Source organism: Tenrec ecaudatus, chromosome X, assembly GCF_050624435.1.
Source record: "Tenrec ecaudatus isolate mTenEca1 chromosome X, mTenEca1.hap1, whole genome shotgun sequence".
NCBI classification, from domain to species: Eukaryota; Metazoa; Chordata; class Mammalia; order Afrosoricida; family Tenrecidae; genus Tenrec; species Tenrec ecaudatus.
The window spans coordinates 79,444,284-79,468,357 of NC_134548.1; the positions used below are offsets into that span (position 1 = coordinate 79,444,284).

The following is a 24,074-nucleotide window of genomic DNA, read 5'->3' on the forward strand; positions in this document are numbered from 1 at the left end:
GAGTGGAAAGGGAGCCCTGGAGGCCTACTGGGCTGCTGACCACAAAGTCAGCAATACGAAACCACCAGCTGCTTCTCAGGAGAAAGACCAGGCTTTCTACGCCCATAAAGAGTTAGCCAAAAAAAAAAAAAAAAGAGTTAGCCTTGGAAACCCACACAGGCAGAACTATCCTGTCCCTATAGGGCCACTATGAGTTGGAATCGACTTGATTTGCAGGGAGTTTGGGCTTGGGGATCTTTTTTTTTTTTTAGTACATATGGGGTCCCTGGATGGCACAAATAGTTGTGTTCAACTGCTGGCTGAAAGATTGGTCATCTGAACCCATCGAGGTGCCTCTGAAGACAGGACTGGCCATCAGCTTCTAAAAGGTCACAACCTAGAAAACCCCGTGGACTAGTCCTATCATAGCAATAGACCAAGGCAAAGGATTTAAACCTTCTAAAGCCTAAGGGTGCAGTTGGATGGAAAGCATCAAGGACTATAAGAAATATGATGTTAAGTGTCCAACTTTGGGATAATAAAAGCTCTTTTGAGAATAGCTCGTTTCAGTCGGAAATTTTAGCTCAACAGCCATTGTAATAGAAAGCATTTAATCATCACTATTCAGCGGGGCCCATACCAGCATCAATAACCTGAATTCTAGGACCATGGCTCAATATGAGCAAAAGAAAGGAATTTCATTTTCCAAATTCCACTCATCTAAGAGAGAACCCACCAATTGCATCTAGGGACCAAGTTCCAAATGAAAGAAGTTGTCATTAGATGATTATTCTTATTCCTAGAGACCCCATCAGTGGCAGAGTAGAACTGCCCGAGGTTTTTTATTATTATTATTACTTTTATTGGGGGCTCTTACATCTCTTATCACAATCCATACATTCATCCGGTGTGTCCAGCCCATTTGCTCCCATCATCATTTTCACAGCAATCTCTTCCCACTTGAGCCCCTGATATCAGCTCCCCGTTTCTTCCTGCCCCTCCCCCTCCCACCCTTCCTCACAAACCCTTGATAAGTTATAGATTATTTTTTCCGTATGTACATTTTTTAAACGTCTGGAATTTTATTTTAAATCTATCCCTGTCCTCGCAGCCCCATTAAAGCGCAATGAATTTTAGCCACACTCCTTCCACGGATCTCCCCGTCTTCAGATCTGTCCCCATCCCCTTTTATATCGGTCTAGGTATTCTCACCCTCAGTGACAGATCTGACCCTGTCGTGCCCTGTTTGAAACTCCTCAGCTTTGCACTTTTCTGTCCGTTGACCATTGATAGCGCTGATGTGAGGCACAGGTCAAATGCCACCTTCCACAGTGAAGCCTCACTCAATTTCCCCATATCCCTAAAATGAGTTTCTCCCACCTCTGCTGTCCCATGAATTCGTTTCACTCTCGATGGCAGTGAGTGAGTGCTTGCATGACTATGTACTGGCCTAGCTCCCCCATAGCACAGGAGCTTGCTGGGGATAGGGCCCTGGTGTAATCAATCTTAGGTTTGTTCTTGTTTTTCTAAGGCATGGAATCCAGAGCCTCAAATCCAGTAGGTCCTTAATAAATGGTCATTGGATAGCTTTTTTCTTAAGTGTTTAGAAACTGATCTTAAAAATCATCTTCCTACTGGATTCATTCAGAGAGGTATTTCTTATCAGCAAAACTGATCCTTCAACCGGAATAGGACATGACTCTTTTTATGACACCTTGAGAGATCTGAAATTATCCAGGATTGCTCCTCTATATCCCTCCCCGCTCCCAACCCCACTCTAGCTCCTCCAGAGAAAGTAAAAGACCCTTTTGACTCTTTATTTGAAACAAACAATTCCATAGACAGAAGATTAGTCCTGACAACAGGTTTTCACTATAACACAAGGGTAGACATGGCTCACGGAAGGGATAGGCCAGGTGCCTCAGAACAATATATACAATTTAAACAGTGGCTAAACTGATGCCAGTTATAAAAACACCAAAAAAAAAAAGAAGGCCGAGGAACAGCAAAGCTGACAGGGAAAGAACTGGGTGCCCCCTTTACTGGACACTGATAATTTGCTACAAAGGAAAGATGGGAAAGAGGGACGATGTAGGCAATGAAGGCAGGACCCATGGCCATAGCTCCTCACCAATCCATTAACCACAGATTCCATCCTGCAGGACCTGGGTCCCCAAAGGCGTGGCCTGGCTCTTATGATGGTAGAGAGCAGGAGCAGGGAACCCAGCCCCAGCCTAAGTCAGAAGCGTTTGTTTCTTTTTTGCCTTGGAATCTCTGTCCATTGAACTTAAAAGGAGGCAGTTATAAAAGGGGCTACACACGTTGACATCATGGCTCATGCCAACCTAAGATGGCAGGGAAAAATAAAGAAATAGATAAAGGGGGCCAGGGGTCTGCTCCCCATACTTAGAGTTTCATTCTCTGCCTCTGAGGGGGGAAATGCCAGTTGGGGGGAGGGGGCGGGGAAGCCAGTCAGAAGTCTTTGTTCTTTGAATCACATCAGCACCAAGGGCTGGTGCTTGGGAGCAGCAGGGTGAGGGTGGGGGGATGAGGTGAGTCATAAGGTGGTGAGAGGGTTCCCATCACCGAGTTATATCATGGGAAGGGAAGTGTCTAAGCCCTGTGCTTTAGGTAAATGGTCCCCTCATTACTTTCAGAGTTTCTTTCATACAAGACCCTTGATGTGATGCTGGAGAAGAACGGAGAAGGCAGTGGGCACAGGGCACAGAAAGCAGCTGGGTTCGTCCCTGGGCCAACCCTAGGAACAAGGGGCTTGACTTACATGGGCTGGGCGAGGAAACCCAAAGCCAACAGGATCACCAGAGCTAGTAACACTCTACCCAGTCTGGCCCGAGGAGAAGTCATTACTCTGAACATAAAGTAACCGCATGAGCTTGGTTGGTTTGTTGGTTTGTTTTTGCCCATCACTGGGAAACAAGTCCCTGAATACAGAAGGCTGAGGCCCTGTGGTCGTCCAGTGGTATGTAAAAGCTAGGGGCTTCTAGGAAAGGCAGGGAATGGGTGAGTAGAGACGGGCAGTCACAGCCCTTCAGAATGAGGAGCATTGGCTCCTGGGCCAATCACCTGAAGGAATTTGGCCACGGGACAAACATTGGTATGAAAGGTGAATATGGATGGCACATGGGTTCAGTCCAGGTCTTCCTCCCCAGAACGACCCAACTCCTCATAAATCTCACGTACAGCCAGAATGCGATTGAGCATGCTCTCCAGCATGCTACGGTCCATGGGGATCACAGAATACCAGAGAGGTGATTCGGCGATGCAGGAGCGCTCGGGTTGCAGGTAGAATACATCGTTACGAGTCCGGAGGCTTTCGGGACTGCAATGTTGGGGGGTGGGGTTGAGGGTGGCAGGACAAAAGATCAGTACAAGGCAAAGTAGATCCTTCGATCCCAGTGCTAACAACATTCCTGCGAACCCGCCAACTCACCATTTTGAGAGATAGAATTCATAGAACTTGACAGGACAGCGAAGGGGATTCATGCGGTTCTCGCGCTGCTCTAAGACAGGGGCTTCGTCTTCTCTCTTCCGTTTCCCAGGACCGGTGTCTGTAGTGGAGGCAAGTGACCCCCACTCTCAGAAGAGCAGAGTCTCCAGGAGCCACCTCCAAGAGCTCCGTCCAGGACACACGGGGGTGGGGGGGCGCTTAGGACACAAAACAGTCTCATAAAGAAATTTAGGCTGAAGTTGAAGTTAGTCCTTGCCTTCACGCCAATCAAATATCTCATAGGTGTGTTGTTCTACAACCCTTCCTGGTCTGGCTGTTAGTATCTCTGTAAGTTCCCCTTATGTTGATTTTCCTGAAGAGCTGATCACAGATCTTAGACCAATTGACAAAACAAACTCGATGGAACAACGCTGGGATTCCTTTCTGGGACACAGAATCCGTATGACCCCAGCTCTCTGCACAGCAGTTGAGGGAAAGACTTAGATCCATTGAAGGGACCTTGAGAGCTGAACACAGAGAGGACGAGGACTCCAGAGGCGCAAAGAAAGAAAACAAAGTTACGAGTCTCATTCCAACAGCAAAGAATGATGGAAAGCCTATCGTCTACTCTGTCAGCTCTCCCCTACAGCCAGACCCACTCAACAGTTTCCTGCCCATTCACCATCTTAAATTTTAAAACAAAAATGCGCAAGCAAGTATGTTGTCTGGAAAAGAGGAGGAAAGCGGGCATTTGAAAATGTAACGCAACCAGCCACCCCATTAAATCAAAGGATTGGACATTTCTACCATGTTTACATACACAGGAACAGAAGGATGGGGAAATGAGTGGCAAAGGAAGTTATGGACCAACCGGGAAGTTGCCATGAGAGCACCAGGGGACGACCAGAGAAGGGCGAAAAGTAAAGGCAAGTGGGGCGGTCTCGTACCTCGTCCTTTCCTCTGGCGGACAGGAGCGTAGTATCGGATGCTCACCACCTTGGTGGTGCCCCTGGGGGTAGTGCACTTGCGCGACTGTCGGAGCACGTTAGTAAAAGAGAGCTGCATGTGTTCCTCGGCTGTCTGCAGCCCAAAGAACTTGGTGTTGAAGAACATGAGGGTGTTGAGGAGGACAAAGGGGGAATAGACTCCCAGCTGCTTACACTCCCAGAGGTGCTCCTCCTCCACTCGGGAAAACACGGTATCTGCCAGGGAACGAGATGCGTCAGGAGTGATAAGCCTCCCCCACAGTACATCTGAGCCCAGCTGCCTCTGCTCACCAGAGTCTATCGCATAATACCCACTCGGTACTGACATTGTACAGAAAACCTGGACACCCTAGACTGTATGTAGGACTGCTTCCCCCGCCCTCAGCACAGGGACGTCAGATGTAAACCTTGAGAAGTCCCACAACCCCTTGCTTGCTCGCTTTGCTTCCCACCCCACCTAGAACTAAAAACCAAACTCACTGCCATCGAGTCATTTTGACTCACCACAACCCTACAAGACAAGAGAGAACTGCCACTGGGGGTTTCGGAGACTTGAACTCTATATGAGAGCAGAAAGTCTCCTCTTTCCCCCAAGCTAATGTCATCCCTTTTTTTTTTTTTCTCTCAGTCTCAGAGACAGTTCTTCAGACCTAACTCTCGATCCCCTCTTCAGGTTCAAAGTGTTCCACTAGCACTAAATCCATGCAGCTACCAGCTCGTGCCCTCAGTTTCTTTTTTTTAATGCATATTTCTTTTTTTAAATCATTTTTAGGGGCTCATACAACTCTTATCACAATCCATACACACATCAATCGTGTAAAGCACATTTGTACATTCATTGCCCTCATCATTCTCAAAACATTTTCTCTCCACTTAAGCCCCTGGCATCAGCTCCTCATTTTCCCCCTCCCTCCCCGCTTCCCCCTCCCTCATGAGCCCTTGAGAATTTATAAATTGTTATTTTGTCATATCTTGCCCTGTCCGACATCTCCCTTCACCCACTTTTCTGTTGTTCGGCCCCACGGAGGAGGTCACATGGAGATCCTTGTAACCGGTTCCCCCTTTTGCTGCCCTCAGATTCTTTGTGAAGAGTGGCACCCTGAACAGAGTGAGGCTCTGGAAATGGTCTCTTGGAAGAGTGGAGATAAGAAGAATGGAGGGGGTTCTAAGTCCCTGTTCCTTACTGTTGGGGAGGAGTGTGGGCTGCCAGGTACTCAGAGACTTGTTGAGTTCTTGAACAAAAGTCAGGTAGTAGAGGTCCGTGAAAATGTTCACCATTCGGTTATTTTCCAGCAAGTACTGGAGAAAGAAAAAAAGAGATGTACATCGAGCTGGACGTGAAGTTCTCCAGGAAAGACGAGGATGCCCAAGGCCCCAGGAATACTAGCCTTGATTACGAAACTACGGGAAACTGTTTCCTGATTAGGGAACCTTGGGTGCGCTGCTCGGGTATACCTACAACTCTCAGGTAGCAAGGTTTGTTGAAACAGGAGGTGGCTTATGGATGGATGTGGCTTGTCTCTCCCAGCGCAAACCCAACATTATCCCACCACTCAAGGAGCCCAGTTGTGCTCGTTCCTCACCTCCTAAAATGGGTTTGGGGACTAAACAGGGGACTCAGATAGCAATAAAAACTGTTCCTTGGCCAATAGTCCTGCAATGCCGTTTTAGAAGAGTATTGTCATCTCTTACCCTGTTTGGAGTAGGAGATTAAAGGCACACTACCTGCTCAGGGAAGGAGGAGAGGTGAGGAGCAGAGAGTAGGACAGAAATGATTTCTGGTGGGACCCTGCCTGTTATGAGGGCCTAGTGGGGTGGTGTGCAGGGTATCTGCCAGGGGGTACCTGCTGGATGCCAAGACACAGATAGTAGATGCTGTCAGGTTCATATCGTTCACCATTGGGGCGGGTGATTTCTCTCACAAACTGGGCTAGGCCGTAGTTGAGCTCAGCAGCTGAGCAGGCCAGAATATCCTCTTTGATGCGCATAGGTTTAGCTGCAGTGATATGCAGTGGAGGTGGATGGGATTAAGAAAACTAGACATGGAGAATCTCATTTAGCTCCACCACTAACCCCTTCATGCTCACCCCCAGAACAAACCCATCAATCCCCAAAAACACCCTTAATCTTGAAACCCAGACAGCATCATCCTTTATCATACAACTCCTCCCCATCTTCACAGGACACCCCTTTAAGCAATCACACCCTTATCATTCCCAGACATCTCGAGCTGAATCGCAGAGGCAGGCCTCCCTTCCTCCTCCCTGTCCCTAGCTTCCTCTCCTGGGCACTTACGGCCAAAGCGTAGCTCATCCCCCTTGCTGGTTTCTCCATTGGCATATTTTGACTGTACCCAGCATTTCCAAGCATTTACACCATATGAATAGTTGAGTCCGGTACAACTAGGCTGGCTGCTCATGGAATCCCTGGAACAGCTTTCAGAGAGCACTAGCCGTTTTTGACCCTAGGGAGGAAGTAAAGGAGTAGAGTGTGGACGTACGGCCGGAGGCACCATGAAAACTAGTCAGGGCAGTCTGTACCACCAGCAGCTTGAACACAGCATATTTCTACAGCACAGAGCCCCAGGAATAGTTTTGATGATGTTGTAAATTGGGGAGAGAGCAAAATTCCGCTGTATCTTGGTACTCACAGTGGTGGGAAAAGGTGGTTAGCGAAGGTCAAACTGAGGTTGCTGGCTTGGCTAAGACAGCACCCCCTCCCCTTTGGGCCTCCATCCTTCTTTTGTGGATACAGCAGCCCCAGCCCTCACCTTCCTCGTGGTTCGAGGTAGGTCTTGTTCAGTAGACACGTCCTCTGGCCCCACAAGACCACAGTCAAAGAGGAAGTCCACACTGGGGTTAATGTCCAATGGATCTAACAAGAGGGGAAAGAAGGGGGAAAACAATCCATGTTTTAAGCTATCAACCCTGAAGGAAAGGAGAGAGAAAATCTTGAAAAGGTGCTGGGGCTTATCCCTGTGATTCTATGGGGTCATTCTCAGCATCCGACACATTTGCACCTTTCAGCAAAATCACTGTTGCCTATGGGTACTTCGTGAGATTAACTGCATTGGAGACCTTTCGGTCCTGGTTTAAATAAAAATGAATACACTGAAGTCTTTGATACACTTAGGCTTCAGAGAATACAGCATTATTTTTTTATTTTGCATTTTTTAGAATACAGCATTATTCCAAAAAAATAGAAAAAGATACCAGCCTTGTACTCCTCCCACTTTTTCCCCTGCTACTTGTCCCCCTGACTCGAGAAGAATCTCTCAGACTGCTTCATTGTATTCAGGAAGAACCAGAACTACATCAAAAATATGTTCAGAGGCACAAAATCAAGATTAAGTCTTAACTAATGGGTCTTTCCTACTATCTCGGTTACTACTCCCTGTGAGAACCTTGTCTCAGGAACACAGAGCACATTGTTCAGGATCCCAAGGAACACTCCCTTTCGGATGGCATAAATTCTACTAAGCCAGCAGGCTTCGAGTCTTACTCACTCTTGGGAAAGTCTGCCTCCAGGTCTTGTCCAGGCTCATCCAAGACATTGGCCATCTTGACAGCCATGGCCAAGACATCATCTCGAGCAGGCCCAAAGAGGTCACAGTCTTCCAGAAGTCCCTCTGCACTCTGGTTGCTCACCAGGTCTGGGAGGCAGAGGAATGGGCATAATCATGGCAGCCACTTCCCAGCACCCTTAAAACCCTCCAAGGGAGTTAAACCCAACCATTCCCCACCCTTCTCCTATTCCACTAAGTATACCAAAATCACTACTTTCCACCGCCTTAGGCAGAAGCAGACTAGTATCACCTCATCTCCCTCAATATCACAATATTGCTGTCCATAGCATACCACAAAGGTCAGAAGAGGCCTTGTCTAACTCCTCAGCCTCTGCGATCATTTCTGCCATAGCCAGGATGTCAGCCTCCAAAGGGTTGGAAGGGATCTTGACCTTCAGCTCCTCAATGGTCTCCACAATCTTGTCTGTGTTCTCCAAAGTAGTGGGCAGGAACATGGGCACAGGTACCTGGTGACACAGACCCCAGCTAAATGCCAAGATATGTACTAGAAGATGAGAGGAACAGCTGGTGAGAGTAGGGAGCCTGGTGCATATCCATTCCCGCTGGGCAGGGAGACTTACTGGGATAGGCATCGAGAAAGGCACTGGGACTTTCTGGCAGTACAGATGCATAGGCACTGGCACGAAGATGGGCACTGGGATGGGCAGCACGATCACCTGGGGCTTCCACTCTTCTGCTGACAAGAAAGAGTCTCCTCAGTGCTTCTGCCAGACTGATTACATCCTACTCAACACAGGTGGTGCTCGCTGGTTACCCCCTAAAAGCTCTAACGCGTGCCCAATGTCACCGAACTGACCTGGAACCAAAGGCTGAGAGATAACTAGAGATAACTGTGATTTTAGGGCTACCACACACTCCACACTTCAGCCACCCCCAAATAGCGCCCAGGTATAGGGATGGAGGCTTTGGATGTCAGAACATGGCTTACGGTGTCTAGGTGCCCTAGCTCACCTGTCTGACTCCCTTTGGACTTCATCTCCACCTTGCAGGAAACTCCCCTGTTCTGCATCAGTGGCTTACACATGGCAGCTTTGTTTTTACGGGGTGTTGCCGGAGGTGGGGGTGGGGGTGGAGGGGTGGGAGCAGTTGGAGCTGATCGGGTCTTGGCAGGGATCTGGAGAAACAAAGGATTGTTAGTACCACTAACTACCTTACCCTCCTCAAAGATTATCCACCCCCAACCCCCAGCTTTTGCCTTGACCTTGCCCAAATTCCCATTTTCCTCTGGAGTCCTCACTGTGTTGCCGTTCTCCACTTTGGTTTGAGAGGGTGTCTGGGGCTTTGACTCAGAAGACTGACCTGCAGATCAAAACAAATGAATGCTGTCATCTGAGGACCTGGCTGTCCGTCTCATCAACCCTGTTCCAGGAAAGCTTCATTAAGAGATATACCCAATATAAATGGGGGGAGGGGTGTCTATGCTCTCCTTTGCTCATCACCTCAGGCCTAGTCTTCTCTAAGCTCCAAGAGTGTGACCAAGAAGATTCTTTGTTCCTAACTGCCAAAAAAATTTTAAACAGTGTTATTTCCCACACTAACTCACACTTTGAGACCTTCCATTCAAACCCCTCAGGAGTTTGGCTTTCCTACAGCAGAGGGCTGGGGGAGCAGTCAAGAACCAACAACATTGTTCAGTCCCACCACAAGCTGTGCTTACACTGACACTTCCTTCTCTGAAACTAGGATCATGGGAACCACAGTCCACGCCCTCCCCGCCATCCTACTTCAGCGGCTAACTGCTCCCTAAATATCTATTGTCTTTTAACATCCAGTAGGATCTCACGCCGAGGACTTTAAAACTAGACTCTCCCTAGTACTTTCAGGATGTGGAAGCTACATAAAACCACAGTCCCAGGAACTCAGGCCAGGGATGTGGTGACAACATTAGAGGAAGGAGAAAGGGGCTGCGCCTGGGACGACAAGGTGGGGGTCTAGTTCTAAAGGAGTGCGCCCCCCTGTCCTGGACTCACTGTTCAGGAGGCTCTCAGGCCCACTCTGGGTGTCCAAGTTGGGCTGGTTCTGCTGACTATAGAAGCGTAGCAGACACTGCTGGTTGCAGAAGTGACGGATCTGCCCACGCCAATGAATGGTCTCCAGCAGCTTCCCCTGGCGCTTACAGGCATGGCACCGCGCAGCCTTTGGGAATCAACAGGACAGTCAAACTGCCTCCCTAAAATATGCTGGGCCCTTTCCCCTGGCCTCTCCCCTTGGAGATGGGGCCAGCTAGACCCTGGTCAGGTAGTAGCCCCTGGAGGAGATCATCGTGCTTGGTCATGTGGTAGGGCAGTGAAAGAAAGGAAGGGCCTCAACGAGCTCGGTTGACACCGTGGCTGCAATCATGGGCTCAGGCATAGGTACCATGGTGAGGATGGCACAGTTGTCGCTATCGGGTCTCTATGGACCGGAACCGACTCGATGGCACCTAACCATGACAACAGACCCCTCCTAACTCCACCCCGAAGATCTGACCGTACTCCCACTGCACAGTGCGATCGTCCATGCTCCCCACCGCCGTCTTCCCTCCGCGCGTCCTAACCGACTGCTGGTCACCCTTACCTTGCAGTACCACAGCAGGTACCTGCTTTTACAGTCCTCACTGCAAAAGTCCCAGGTGCTGCCATCCAGCTGCTCAGTGACACCGCGTTGACAGGTCTGAGAGCAGTAAGTACAAGTGATGCAGCACAAACCCAGCTTCTTAGTGAAGTCCTGTTTGTACAGCAGCACGCAGCCTGGAAAGAGAGAGACAGGAAAAAGTGTCCCGAGACACCCGAGGCTATGGGACTCAACCTTTTAAAGGTGCCGCACTTGTAACCTCTCTAACCCCCTGGACACGCTCTCATGCCCAAAGCCTTCAGAGGGAGAGGGGTCAAACCCAGAGAGCAGAAAAGCCTGGTCCAGGCTGCATTCCAAAGCCTTCCCCGCCTTCCCCCTGGCTGGGAGCTCCTTACCTTCACTGCAGAAGCTCTTTTCCACCCCACTGAATCGAAGCTTCTCATGCAGGAGCTTCTCTTGCCGGCAATGCTCACACTGAGACACCACACCCCGAAGCCGTTTGAAGTCCTCACAGCAATCTCGGCAGCAGAACTGAAATGCCTGGTCCTGTGGCAGAGGCAGAGAGTGGGGATGGTAGGACTGTGGCATTGGGACTTGGCAGGAGTCAAGGGACAGGACCCCTTCAGTCATGTTGCCTGGTTGCATGGCAGATGTGGGTGAGGTGGGGGTCTTACCTGCCAGTCCAAGACCTCAGGCTTGCCACTGAAGAGGCTATGGCAGTAGTGACAGCTCAGGTGAATGCCCCCTTCAGGGCTTGTGCGCTGGAGGGAAGGAAGACAAGTAAGGAAGGGGCCAGATGTGTGTGGTGGTGGTGGTGGTGGTGGTGGTGGGGAAGGGGAGCCAGGCTTGTTCTTTCCTCTGCCCAGGCCTACCTACCCCAATTCTCCTACCCTCTCTCTGTTGCCACACCCTTTCTCCCTGGTCCAGGGCCTTGAGTACCTGGAACTTGGTCCAGCAGCTGGGGCTGCAGAACTGGTAGACTGTGCGATCAACCTTGTTGTAGTAACAGGGGTCAGAGAGGCTGCGGCGGCAGAAGCTGCAGGGTCGGGGAGGGCCTGGGGCAGAGAGAGAGAGAGAGAAAGAGAGAGAGAGAGAGAGAAAGAAAGAAAGAAAAAGGGGGCGGGAGAGAGAGAAAAGGAGAGAGAGTACACAGAAGGTGTAAGGCAGTGCAGAGCTGGAACAGGAAATCCATGGGAAGATATTGTTGGGGCTGAGGCTGGGCAGCAAGGATTACTCTAGAAGAGGGGAGCACGGAAGGCCAGCAAGGGTCTCAAAGAAGAGGGCTTTGCACCTACCAGTGAGCCCTGCCTGCTTCACTTTGTAAGAAGTGGTACAGCACAGGGAACAGAACAAGCTGGTCTTGCCATTACGATCCACATGTGATAGCATCTCAAAGTTCTTACACAGGGTCTTGCACCAGACACATGGGTACACACGTGTGTTTTTCTGTGAGGATGGGGAAGGAGAGGCTGAGGCTGGATTTGTCCCTTCACTTTTATTTTTAAATTTTTTTAAACATGAAATATTCAGGCATACAAAAAAAAAGTATAGATGATGATATAACAAACACCTGTGCATCCACCAGCCAGCTTAAAAAAATGAAACATAACAGATACAATTGAAACCCCCTTTTATTATTAGTAGTAGTAGTAGTAGTAGGAGTAGGAGGAGTAGTAGTAGTATTAGTAGTAGTAGTATTTTTTATTTTCTCCCAGCCCTTGACCTATCAGGCACCTTTATTTATCACCCCAAGAACCGCTCCCCCTTCCACAGCCCGCTAAGTCACTACTCCCTCGGCCCCACCTTCTTGTATGCCCCCAAGCAGGTTGTGTTGCAGAACCGCTTCTGTTGGCCCTCATGGAAGAGGAGCTCGGGGCCAGGGCTCCCAGTCTTGGTGTAGATGTAAGCCCCACACTGGTCACAACAGTTGGTTTTTAATCCCTTGTTGGCCCGGAATTTGGAGAAGCAAGAATCGCTGCAGAGCCGATGCACCACGCTGCCATTGCTGACCTCATGTAGGACCTGCCACACATACACACACATATACTGAGCTAGGGGTTGGTTACTACCACCCACCCCATCGCAAGGACATATACCCATCTCACCCTAGACCTTCACAGCAGACAAAGGGCCCAGGGACCCCCCAACCTGCAAGGCTGCCGACTTGATGGTGAAGTCCTGGGAGCCAAGGAAGGCCAGCTGCACACATCCTGGAGAAGCTCTATCCTTGAACATGCTCCCTTATGAGACCTGCCTGTCCTCCCCACTCCCTTCTTTCCACAGGGCTGGCCCCTGCAGCCCCAGGGTTGGAGGGGCAGGCCAGGAATTGCCAAGCTCTGTTATCAGCCCCACCAAGCCTCCTCACCTCTCCAGTCTGCTGGCATATGCTGCAGCGAGTGGCCTCGGCAGGATCTCCAGACTGGGGGAGTGGGCGCTGCTGCTGGGCCTCATACAACGAGAGACAGACAGATGTGCAGAACTCATGGAAGGAGCCTCCTGAACCAGTTTGTGCCACAACGGAGTCCTTGGTGTTCCAGATCTCCCTGAAAGTGGGAACAGGTTTCAATAGTCCCCTATTATCACCCTCTCATTTGATCAGTGCCCACCCTCCTTGGAGATCAATGACCACCAAGCCAAGAACGCTGGCTTCCTCCCTGTCTTGTCTCTCGCTCAGTACCACTCTTTCCCTCATAGGTTCTTTCCCTCATAGTCTCAGACTTGGTCAGTTCTCCCAGCCAGATCCCTGCCCTCCCCACCACCGGGGATCCTCACGCACTTCTTGCAGAAGGTACAGGGTTTTTTGCCTGATGGCTTCTTGGAGAAAGTGGTGAGACAGGATGAAGAGCAGAAGAGCTGAGGCAGCCCCTTGCGCTGGTAGGCCGTCTGCCCCTTTTGCAGTGGTGTCCGGCAATGTGCACAAGTCATCTTGGTGCCCACTGCAGAGCGCCCAGACCTTTGTGCCACACTTGAGCGCAGGGACATGCGAGGAGAGCGCCGGGGCCGGAAAGGCACAAAGTCCTCATCATTGGGGTCATCTACCATGGCATCAGAATCCTCATCTGATACTGGAACTGAGGAAGTGTGGGGGCAGTAAGAAAAGGCAACCTGACCACATCTCCTTCCACCCCAGGACCTATAGTTAATCAGCTCAACTATGCTCTTTGTTCTTGCCTTCACCCCCCACCCCCCATCCCCGCCCCATTATGCTGGTATCTTAAGACAACGGTGGCTACTATCCCCCTTGGTTATGCCATAAGCTCTCAGGGAGGGTAAAGGAGAGCTCTAGGTGCAAAGATTTAGGGACAGGGATGGCATGGCTAAAACCGGAAACTTTCTATCCTCACTGCTCCTTTACAGTTTCCCCCACTGTCCCTGGTTCCCATGCCAACCCAGAGCAGAGACAGGCATTTCATGCTCTACATGGAGCAGAAATAAAGGAACTAGAAGATCTATGTCCTGCCACATCCCACTTTCTGTTCTCCCATCCAGAATTCCCAGTTACACTTCCTCAAGTCCTACTCACTGCTCTCAGTGGAATCCACAACCTCGGGTTTTGGAGGCTCCATTCTCCGAACGCGCTCACTTCTCTTCTGTACCTTAGGAACATCGGGAGGGGAGGTAAGATGATACCCTGAGCAGGCTCAGGGGCCAGCTGTACTACCTGAGCACAGGGTTCAGGGGCAGAAACCTGGGAGTAGGGAAAGAGACTAACTATAAACCCTTGGTCCAGGAGGAAAGACGAAAAGCGGGCTAGCTTTTCTCCTTGAATAGACACAAGAGCTCCTCCCTCCTCCTAACTCTCCACTCTCTACCCGCCCCCACACCATCATCTGGGCTGGGAAATGAAGTATCTGTCCTTCCCAGAGCTATGGGGAAATCAGATTCCTTCCAATCCCCTCCCACCCTCTCACCCTCTCAGGTGGCTTCTCACTCGCCTTCCCAGTCAGGCCATCTCCTGCAAAGGAAGCAAAAGGCAGCCTAAATCTTGAGCCTACTCTCACCACCTCCACCTGATCTAACCCCTGCCACCATTCCAGGGAGGAATTTATACAAACTGGAAAAGGAAAACTCAGGAGTATCTGTGGTTGCTTAGGGTTCCTTTTAGGAATACTTCTGACTAAGAATGTGTGTGTGCTGGGGGAAGAGCAGGGCGAGGGTGGCTATTCTCCACGAGGGAAAGTCCTATTCTTCCCACCAGCTTTCAGCCCCTCTCATTAACAGTAAATAAAACACAGGTAAGATATGTTTCATCCATCATTCGTATTTTACCAGCAAAAACAAATGCAACCATCCACAGGGAGCAAGGGGGTGAGGAAGAAGCATAAATGTATGACTAGGTTCCTCTGACCTCAGGTGGTTGTATAAGCCCCAAGACCCTGCCCACCGCCTGGCAGAGACACACCATTAGGCACAAAGGAAAGAAATTAGACTCGCTCATGTCTAGGATGACCCTTCCACCTCAGCACAGAATCTCAGATCCCAAATTTCTGTAATTTCCCAGAAATCATGACGCTGTTGGTGGCTCCAGAATCTAGTGAGCATTTCTCAAACCTAGAAACCCTGCTCCTACCTAGAAGAATACAGCCAGCAATATCTTGGAACCAGGAAAGCTGGTGTCCCCCTCAAATCCCTGGCACCCAGAGCTCACTAGGGTTAAGAAAAAAGGAACCTCTCCTACCAAATTCACTTCTCCTAATAATCCACCTCTATACCTTACCCATATTCCCCACATGATCCCGGGGCTCGCCATCCCTGCTTCCCACATCCAACTCCTCCTCGCCATAATCTTCCTCTTTCCCCCCAAACACAAGTCCACCCCTCCTTACTCCCACCCACTTCTCAGCCTTGGTTTTCCAGCTGATTAGATAACCTACCTGGCAAGGAAGGATGTGCAGGGGGGCTAAGGACCCCAGGTTTGGTCTGAGAACCTTTCATTTCATCCCCTAGTGTCTCTCCCATGGAAGGGCTGGGAGGGCCATTAGGGCTCTGTGGCTGTCCCTGGGGAAGCTCCTCTTCCTGCCCCGGGGAGCCTCTTCTCCCTGTAGTTATGCAGGTGGTCTCCTCTTCTCCAATGTGAGCAGACTGCAAGGTTATTGGAGAATCTGGAGCCAAAGGCTCTAATAGCCCCTCTGGCGAAGAGGGATTTGCCCCAGCCCCTGGGTTAGATGGCACAACCTCAGGGGTCTGGCCTCCTGGTCCAGGCTCTAGGGTCTGATCCCCCGCATCCCATGCAAGGGTCCCCTCAGGACCATGGTCCACCTCTGGGGAAGAAGGGGCTTTATAGAGCAGCCCCCCCAGCCCCAGCAGCTCAGTGGCTCCATCCAGCACTTCAGGGTCTTTTTCCAGGCCAGCAGGGGTATCAAGCAGGTCTAGGGCTCCAGAGGATAGAGATGGGCCAGGGGGGGCCCATCCTCGAGTTGGGGCAGTCTGAGACTCCAGCAGATCTTCTCCAAATTCCATGTCTACTGGAAGGTCTCCAGGCAGGGGCTTCTCTGGCAGGGTCAAGGAGTCAAATGGACTGGGGAAGTCACTGGGGTCCATTAGGATGGCTGGGTATGTACTGTAGATCAAGGGTAGAAGAGGAGGCAAAAGAGGTGATCTTAACCAGATTGTCTTACAGACTCTAGGACACACCCCACCATTCACTTGGATTTCATGTGAACGCCCCCACCCCCACCCCCACCCCCACAAGCCGCCCCCAGCACAACCGACTAGCATTTCCACAGGATTTAGTCCAAATGACCGCTCCCCCACCCATACAGTGCCGGCTCTCCGCCACCCCCACCCCCCAAGGATAGAAGTGTTCCCTGCCCTGGCCTAGGGCCCAAATAACCAGGCGGGTCATTGCACCGCCTGCGCCCCCTCCCATCCCAGACTACAACTCACAGTTCCCCTTCACCCTTACCTTTCACACTGACACCCCCCCACCCTCCACCCCCCCACCCCCGCCCAACTCGGCTGAACTCCTTCTTAGTCTCCTAAGGAGGTCGCCATCAGGAACCTTTCCCATCTCCTCGATATCAGTTTCTATCCTTTTCCCACTCCCGAAAGCCCCCCAGTTTTTCAGTCTTTACCCACCCTATCTAGCCCCACCCCCTCCCCACGTTGCCCATTTCTCAGCCTTTCCCCCACCCCCACAAACTGCCCTTCCTAACCCCTCCCCCACCTTTTACCTTTCAGGGTTGCCCACTTACTCAGGTCCATCCACCCTTTCCCACTGCTCCCTCAATCCTCCCTTCTGTTGCCCACCCCCACCCCCAGGCATTTACAGGAAGACATTTTGGAGCTACGATCTCTCATTAGACACCCCCACCACCACCCAGACTACAGCAAAATCCAGCCTGCAGGTTCGGTTTGATTTGGCCAGAGCCCTACCTGCAGCAGGGTTAGTGTAAAGGCTACAAGCCTAGAACTGCAGACAGCGATGGCCCCGCGCTCCTTCTCCACCTCCCTCCCTAGCAGCCTGGACCGGGGTCGCGGCCCCTTTAAATGGCAGCTCAGCTCACAGCACCCAGCGCTCTGCACCAGGCGGGCGGGTGGCGCAAGCAACCAACCCCATTGGCTGGCTCGTGGAGGGGGCTCGCGAGACAGTGCCGGCCCCCGGCGCGAGACTCCCAGCCCAGTGGCCGCCTGGAAATTGCGGAATGGAGCAGAGTCGTGGGAGATGGAAGCTTGAGCCCCCGCTCGGGGGCCCCGTTAGTTGAAGAGGAAAAGCCTCCTGCGCTTTGAAGCCCGCCCCTAGGAAAGGCGGCACCCCATTTCCAATGAAGGGCCGAGTCCACCAACCCACACAAAACACAGACCTACGCACCTGCTTCCTTTACCTGGCCCAAGTGTCTGGCCCCCGTCACACCAGAGCCTGCCCTACCTCCAGGAGCCCACTCTACCGTGATCCCCTCCTCTCATTCAAATGGTTCCCGGCCCCCTCCGCCCCCACCCGCCGTGTCGCTCTTCTCTTCCCACTCGTGTTCGATCCCCCGCGTTCAACAGTGCCCCCCGCCCGTGCGTCCGTCCCCCTCACCAGTCCCTACCTACGCCATGCAGCAGACGCCAGCTAAGATTACCCTCCCCCATCCCCACCTCTCCAGGGCCCGCCCTCTGGACGACTGTTGGGGTAATGAGTGACAACAGAGGGTGGAGGGAGGCTGGGACCCAGCTTTCACGCGCCCCTCCTCCTCTTGTGTGCAGCCTTCGGCCCCCTCTCCAGTATGAAAGTCATAGTTATGGAGTGTCTTAAGCTTGGTCTTCAGCCACCTCGGGCATGTTCTATGGCTCTGGCTCGGTGACAACGCCTCTGCAGCAACCTTTACTACCTGGTGACCCCCGAACCAGACCCTGCACAAACACCCCACCCCCTCAAAGATCTAAGCGTAGATTCTGAATTCTTCACCCTGTGTCCCCCAGCAGGAGCTCCTGGCATTATCTCTGAAGTAGTTTTCCTCACCAGGGCTCTTAACTCTCCTTCCTTCTTCAATCTGTCTCTTTCTCCCTCTCCCTCTTTTTCTGTTTCTATCCTCGTCTCTTTCTTTCTCGAGCTCATTTTGTCATGGTCTCTATCTCTCAGCCTTTCATACCACGAACACGCACGCGCGCAAATACACTCCCCACTCCACCCCCGCCCCCCACTTTCTGGAGGGCTTAACATGGGGGTGTGGCTAAGGTTGAGGCTAGGGGAGGGGGGAGGGGCACTAGCATTTGGCTATGGGCTTTTCGAATCAGCATAAAGATCCCTTCCCAGTCATACAGTTAGAGCACTTCACAATCTCTGCCAACCTTCCTTCTCCAGTCTTTAAGGCCTGGGAAGCGTTTAGCAGCGGAGACACTCGAGAGAATTCGTCCACAGATTTAGTTCCTAGACTTAGCTTCCAGTGACTACGCTGGCCTGTCTCTTTGCCCTGGGGCCTAGTGCCTAGTCTCCTTTTCAAGCCGCATTTCTTCCAACCCTGCAGTCCTCTGGTGTTTTATTCTAGCATTTCTCTTTTACTTTCCCAGAAACTTTATCCTTCTTAGCTTCCCACAAGACCTTGAGGTTATGTTTGTTATCTCCCACATAAAAAGATAAAAGAGCTGGATTTTTTTCTATGTAATCTTCCCAAACCTAGGTTGTTTTTTTTAATATCTTAACCAGTATTATGTGTACCCATCTCCCATCTTCTGCTTATCTCTATGTTCTGGTGCATCTATTTTCTTTGTTCCATCTCAGTTGGGTTACCCAGTTATTTTGTATCACTTCTTTGTTCCATCTCAGTTGGGATACCTTGTATCACTTGTTCTTATTGAGGGAGCTCTTCTGACCACGTAAGTGCTTAAGGCATTGGGCTCAAGCCACATGGTCAGCAGCTGGAAACCAATAGCAGCTCCATGGGAGACTCCGTGGAAAAAGACTGGGCTTTCCACTCCCAAAACAGTTAGTGTTTGATATGAGTCAGCATTGACTTGATGGCAGTGAGCTTGGTTTCCGTCGGTTTGTCCTTATTAACACATGCTTGGCCCCTTCACTGCTCTGGTTACGAAAGAATGACTGGTATTATCTTTCAAGATGAACGGAAACAAGGAGTAGTTAATGGTATATTATTTATTCTAGGGATGATATGGTAGTATAAAAAGTACACAGGCTCTAGAGTCAGACCAACCAGGATTCTAATGTAAACTCTGTCTGATTTTTAGCCAGGTGACTCTGGAAAAGGCACTTCTCAAGTCACTGCATTTAGTTTTCTCCTCTTTAAAACAGATGTAGTCAATTCCCTGTTTTGGACACTTAGATTGTTTCCGCATGTCTGTTTTGATACATTTACACAATGGATGTAGCCATTGACCACCATATTTTTTAAAAACTAATGATGCAAAAATGCTCATGGTATAATGTTAAATGAGCAAAAAAGAGTTAAAATTATCTATGTATGAAAAAAAATTATCTATGTGTGAAAATATTATATGTGTGTGTATATACAGAGTGAGCAGGACTAACTATACCAAAATATTAAGCATAATTATCACTATGTGGTGGGAATACATGAATTTAAAAAGAATTGTCTCCATCACTATTGTTAGTTGCTGTTGAACCAGTTACAATTCATGGCAACTTCAAGTGTGTCCAGTTGAGCTGCTCCACCCATAGGTTTTCTTGGAGAGAGAACTGGTAGCATAGTGGTTACATGTCAGGTTGTGATGTGCATGGTCAGCAGTCCAAAACCACCAGCAGTTCCATGGGAGAAAGACTGGGCTTTTCATTCCAATAAACACTTAGGGTCGTGGAAACCCACAGGGGCACACAATGAGTCATCATTGGCTTGATGTCAGGGTGTTTAGAGGGATTTTGTTGTTCTTTAATCTTAATGGAAGCCAATAGTCATGCTTATATCTGAGTGAGTTCCAAGCACCAACCAAAAAAAAGAAAAGCCTGTAAATAGTTTAAGGTCTATTTGTTGGCCTTTAGGAGTGTTTTCCTGTGGAGTCTGATGAGGTTCCAAGCCCTGGCCCCACCCTCTATTTTTTGGTATTCCCTAGGGACTTCATTGCTCTGTTCCTCTTGCTGTTCTGTTGCACGCCCTTAGTGTTTCGCCTCAGTGTGGTGGGGTCAGATCGGGGGCAATTCCCACACTGTGTCTCCAGTGTTGTCCCCCATAGCGCTATGGGTTCAGTAATTGTTTTAATGTGTTTTTTTTCAGTAATTTCTTTTTTAAGGAACCAGTGGTGCATAGTAGAAAGAGCATGTACTTTGCTGTCAGAAAGTTGAGGATCCAAATCCTAATTCTGTCATAAATAGATATATGCACACCCATGTTCATTGAAGCACAGTTTACAAAGGTGCTATCTTTCATAGAAGCAACCTAAATGTCCATTGGTGAGAGAATGGATAAATAAACTTTGGTATATACATAACATTAAAAAGTAACGATGATCCCCAATGAAATGATTAAATAATAGTAATGAAAATGAAACACCTCATAACATGGATGAACCTAGAAGATGTTATGCTGAGTGAAATTTGGTTGATTACAAAAGGACAAATATTATATAAGGCCACTACTATAAAAAGCCAAGAAAAGATTTTCCCAGTAAAGAAAAATACTTTGATGGTAACCAGAGGTGGGATGAAATATACAACTGTCCTGTAGTTCCTTTTTATTATTATTTTTTGTCCTCTAGTTCTTTAATGTTTCCTCCCTCCCCATGCCCCACTATCATGATCCAAAGTCTACCTTACAAATCTGCCTAGACCAGAGCATGTACACTGGTACGGATAGGAACTGGAAACACAGAGAATCTAGGACAGATAAACCCCTCAGGACCAGTAATGAGAGTAGTGATACCAGGAGGGTAAGGGTAAGGTGGAGTCAAAAGAGGGAAGCGATCACAAGGATCTACATATAACCCCCTCCCTGGGGGACAGACAACAGAAAACAGAAAAATGGGTGACGGGAGATGTCAGGTGGTATAAGACATGACAAAATAATAATAATTTATAAATTATCAAGGGTTTGTGAGGGAGGGAGAGTGTGAGGGGAAAAATTAGGAGCTGATACCAAGACCTCTACTTGATACCAAGTAGAAAGAAAATGTTTTGAGAATGATGAGGGCAACAAATGTACAAATGTACTTGACACCATGGATGGATGTATGGATTGTGATAAGAGTTGTATAAGCCCCCAATAAAATGATTAAAAAAAAATCTAATCCTAAAAAAAAAAAAGTTACAGTCTCAGAAACCCATAGGGGCAATTCTACCTGTCCTAAAGTGTCACTATGGGAGAGAATTGACTTGATGGCAGTGATTTTGATGTAGGGTTTGGATAGCGTAGGAGAAAATATGAAGCACAATTCAAAGTCATAACAAAGACCAGGTTTATTGTTCAGATACACAGGTGGGACTCCCAAGACTATGGCCCTAGTCTTCCTGTACTTCTGGACCAGAACATGCCCTGTAGAGCAGTAATCAACCATTTAAGATCGAAAGGAAGCATTTACTCAACAACAAAGTTCAGAGGGTTCTGAAAGGGGCAGGAATCAAAAAGGAAACACAGGGATAAAGTGGGATAAGTGATGGCACATTAAGGGAATTGCAATGGATGAAAATGTATGTTAGTTGTTCGATGTAAGTAAGACTGATGATGTGCTCTGTAAACTGTCACAAGAAAACGTTGAAAGAAAACGTTAGAAAAAAGAAACCTTGTACCCTTTAATATGCTCTTATGCCTCTATCCCACCAGTAGCAAGCAACCATTAATCTACTTTCTATAGCTATAGAATTGCTTGTTTTGGACATTTCGTATAAATTGAATCACATATTATTGAATCAAATAATATGTGGTCTTTTGTGATTGTCTTCTTCCACTTAATATGTTTTCAAAGTTCATCCATGTTATATCAATATTTCATTCATCTTTATAGGTGAATAATATTCCATTGTATTCATCTACAATGTCGTGTTTTTCTATTCATCAATTGATAGACATTTGTGCTGTCTCCACTCTTGGACGATTATGAATACTGCTGCTAGAAACATTCTTGTATAAGTTTTTGTTTTGTATGTACATGCTTTTGAGTGCACACATTGTCATTTCCCTGGGGTAGACACCTAGGAGTGGAATTGCTGGGTTTTATGATAGCACTATGTTTAATCATTTATATGACAACTCTATGTTTAATCATTTGAGAAACTGCCTGGCAGTTATCCCAAGGGGCTGCATCATTTTATATTCCTACTGGTTGTGTATGAGGGTCCTGATTTTTCTAAATCCTCACCGACACTTATTATTTGATTTTTTCATTCTCAACATTCTAGTGGGTGTGAAGTGGTATCTCATTGTAGTTTTGATTTGTATTTTAGATAATTATGACTATGAGTATCTTTCTATGTGTTTATTGGATATTTTTTATATCTTCCTTAAACATCTGTACAAATTCATTTGTCTATTGAGTTGTGAGAGTTCTTTACATATTTTACATACAAATTCCTTATAAGATATATGATTTGCAAGTTTTTGTCCTTTGAAGAACAATGTTTTTATGAAGTCCAATTTACCTGTTTTCCCCACTATTGTTATAAGTTCTTTTAGTATCACATCCAAGAATCTCTTTCCAAAAGCAAGATCTTGAAGATTTATATCCATGTCTTCTTCAAAGAGTTTCATAGTTTTAGCTCTTACATTTGGGTCTTTGATTTTTTTTTTGGTTGATTTTGTGTATGTTCTAAGGATCTAGCTTCATTTTTCTTATGTGGAGATTCAATTGTCTCAGCCCCATTTGTTAAAAGACAATTCTTTCTGTCTTAGCACTTTTGTGGAAGGTAAGTTGATCATAGATACATGGGTTAACATCTGGACCATTACATTAATGAACTACATACAATAATTAATTACATTACATTAATTAATATCTATCCTTATGCCAGTACTACATTGGCTTATTATTACTGTCTTGCAGTAAGCTTTGAAATTGGGAACTACAAGTCTTCCAACTCTGTTCTTTTTCAAGATGGTTTTGGCGATTCTGGATTACTTTCAATTTCATATGGATTTTCAAATCTGTTAATTTCTGTAAAATGCTAGTTGAAATATTGTTGGGATTGTGTTGCATCTGTAGATCAGTTTGGAGAGTATTGCTTCCTTAATCATATTAAGTCTTCTGATTCATGAACGTGAGATTCCCACCCCAACTCTATTGACTTAGATCTTCCTTAATTTCCTTAACAGTATTTTCGTTTGGTTTTTTTTTTCAGCGTACATAGTTTATATCTTGTTAAAATTGTTCATTTTATAGCTCTTGTAAATTGAATTGCTTTGTTAATCTCATGTTTGTATTGTGCATTTATGCTCAGGCAAGAGCTGAAACAGATGAAGGTATAGTAATCTTATGAGATTTCTGGAAGAATTATAATAGTCTTCAGTATATTAGGAACATTGAATCTTCCTGGAGGGAAGTTATAGAATGTACATGAAGAAGATATGGGGTAAAAATGCTGGGTTATGTCAACATGTTCAGGCATTTGATTAGGACAATATGATGGGCGAGGTTGGTGGGAAAACTATACATATGGCAAGAACACTGAATTAAAAACTTAATATGGCTATATGGAACAGCTCATAGACACAAAAAAGGGAAATAAATAGATTAGGATTTGATGATGAATTTTGAAGAAGAAAGAAGCGATAAGGATGAAAAAGGAGACAAATTATCATTTTTTAAAATTGTCAAATATTTTACAGTGAAAGAGTTAGTTGGAATTTTTTTCTAATCTAAACCAGGGCCTCCAACTTGCTTAAAAACATGGACCCATGTAAATGAGGGGGAGGGAAGAGTGCAGACCCAAAGCCCATCTGTAGACAACTGGACATCCCCTTATGGAAGGATCACAAGGAAGAGACGAGCCAGTCAGTTTGCAGTATAGCACCAACGAAATATACAACTTTCCTCTAGCTCTTTAATGCTCCCCCACCACTATCATGACCCCAATTTTACCTTACAAATCTGGCTAGACCAGAGCATGCACACTGCTATAGATAAGAGCTCAAAACACAGG

General features: G+C 47.9%; 1 protein-coding gene across 5 annotated transcripts; it reads right to left on the minus strand.

Moving 5' to 3' along the window:
• Positions 1-1,782: 1,782 nt before the first annotated feature.
• On the minus strand, positions 1,783-17,642 carry ZMYM3 (zinc finger MYM-type containing 3). 5 transcript variants are annotated; one of them, XM_075538588.1, is made up of 25 exons: positions 17,584-17,642; positions 15,427-16,112; positions 14,464-14,507; positions 14,076-14,148; positions 13,329-13,623; positions 12,918-13,095; positions 12,356-12,574; positions 11,848-11,998; positions 11,492-11,607; positions 11,227-11,313; positions 10,948-11,098; positions 10,556-10,728; positions 9,970-10,135; positions 9,201-9,298; positions 8,951-9,113; positions 8,560-8,675; positions 8,271-8,445; positions 7,919-8,065; positions 7,184-7,287; positions 6,709-6,877; positions 6,258-6,409; positions 5,598-5,712; positions 4,375-4,629; positions 3,431-3,548; positions 1,783-3,319 (listed from the first exon to the last, which is right to left on the minus strand). In XM_075538588.1, the coding sequence occupies exons 2-25, from the start codon at positions 16,091-16,093 to the stop codon at positions 3,127-3,129; spliced, it is 4,125 nt and encodes a 1,374-aa protein (XP_075394703.1). In that variant the 5' UTR covers positions 16,094-16,112; positions 17,584-17,642; the 3' UTR covers positions 1,783-3,126. The 5 variants fall into 5 exon arrangements, with proteins under 5 accessions (XP_075394703.1, XP_075394706.1, XP_075394705.1 ...); XM_075538591.1 differs by lacking the exon at positions 17,584-17,642 and adding an exon at positions 16,928-17,060 and having other exon boundaries at positions 8,560-8,672; positions 14,076-14,142; XM_075538590.1 differs by lacking the exon at positions 17,584-17,642 and adding an exon at positions 16,928-17,060 and having other exon boundaries at positions 14,076-14,142.
• Between the last annotated feature and the right edge of the window lie 6,432 nt (positions 17,643-24,074).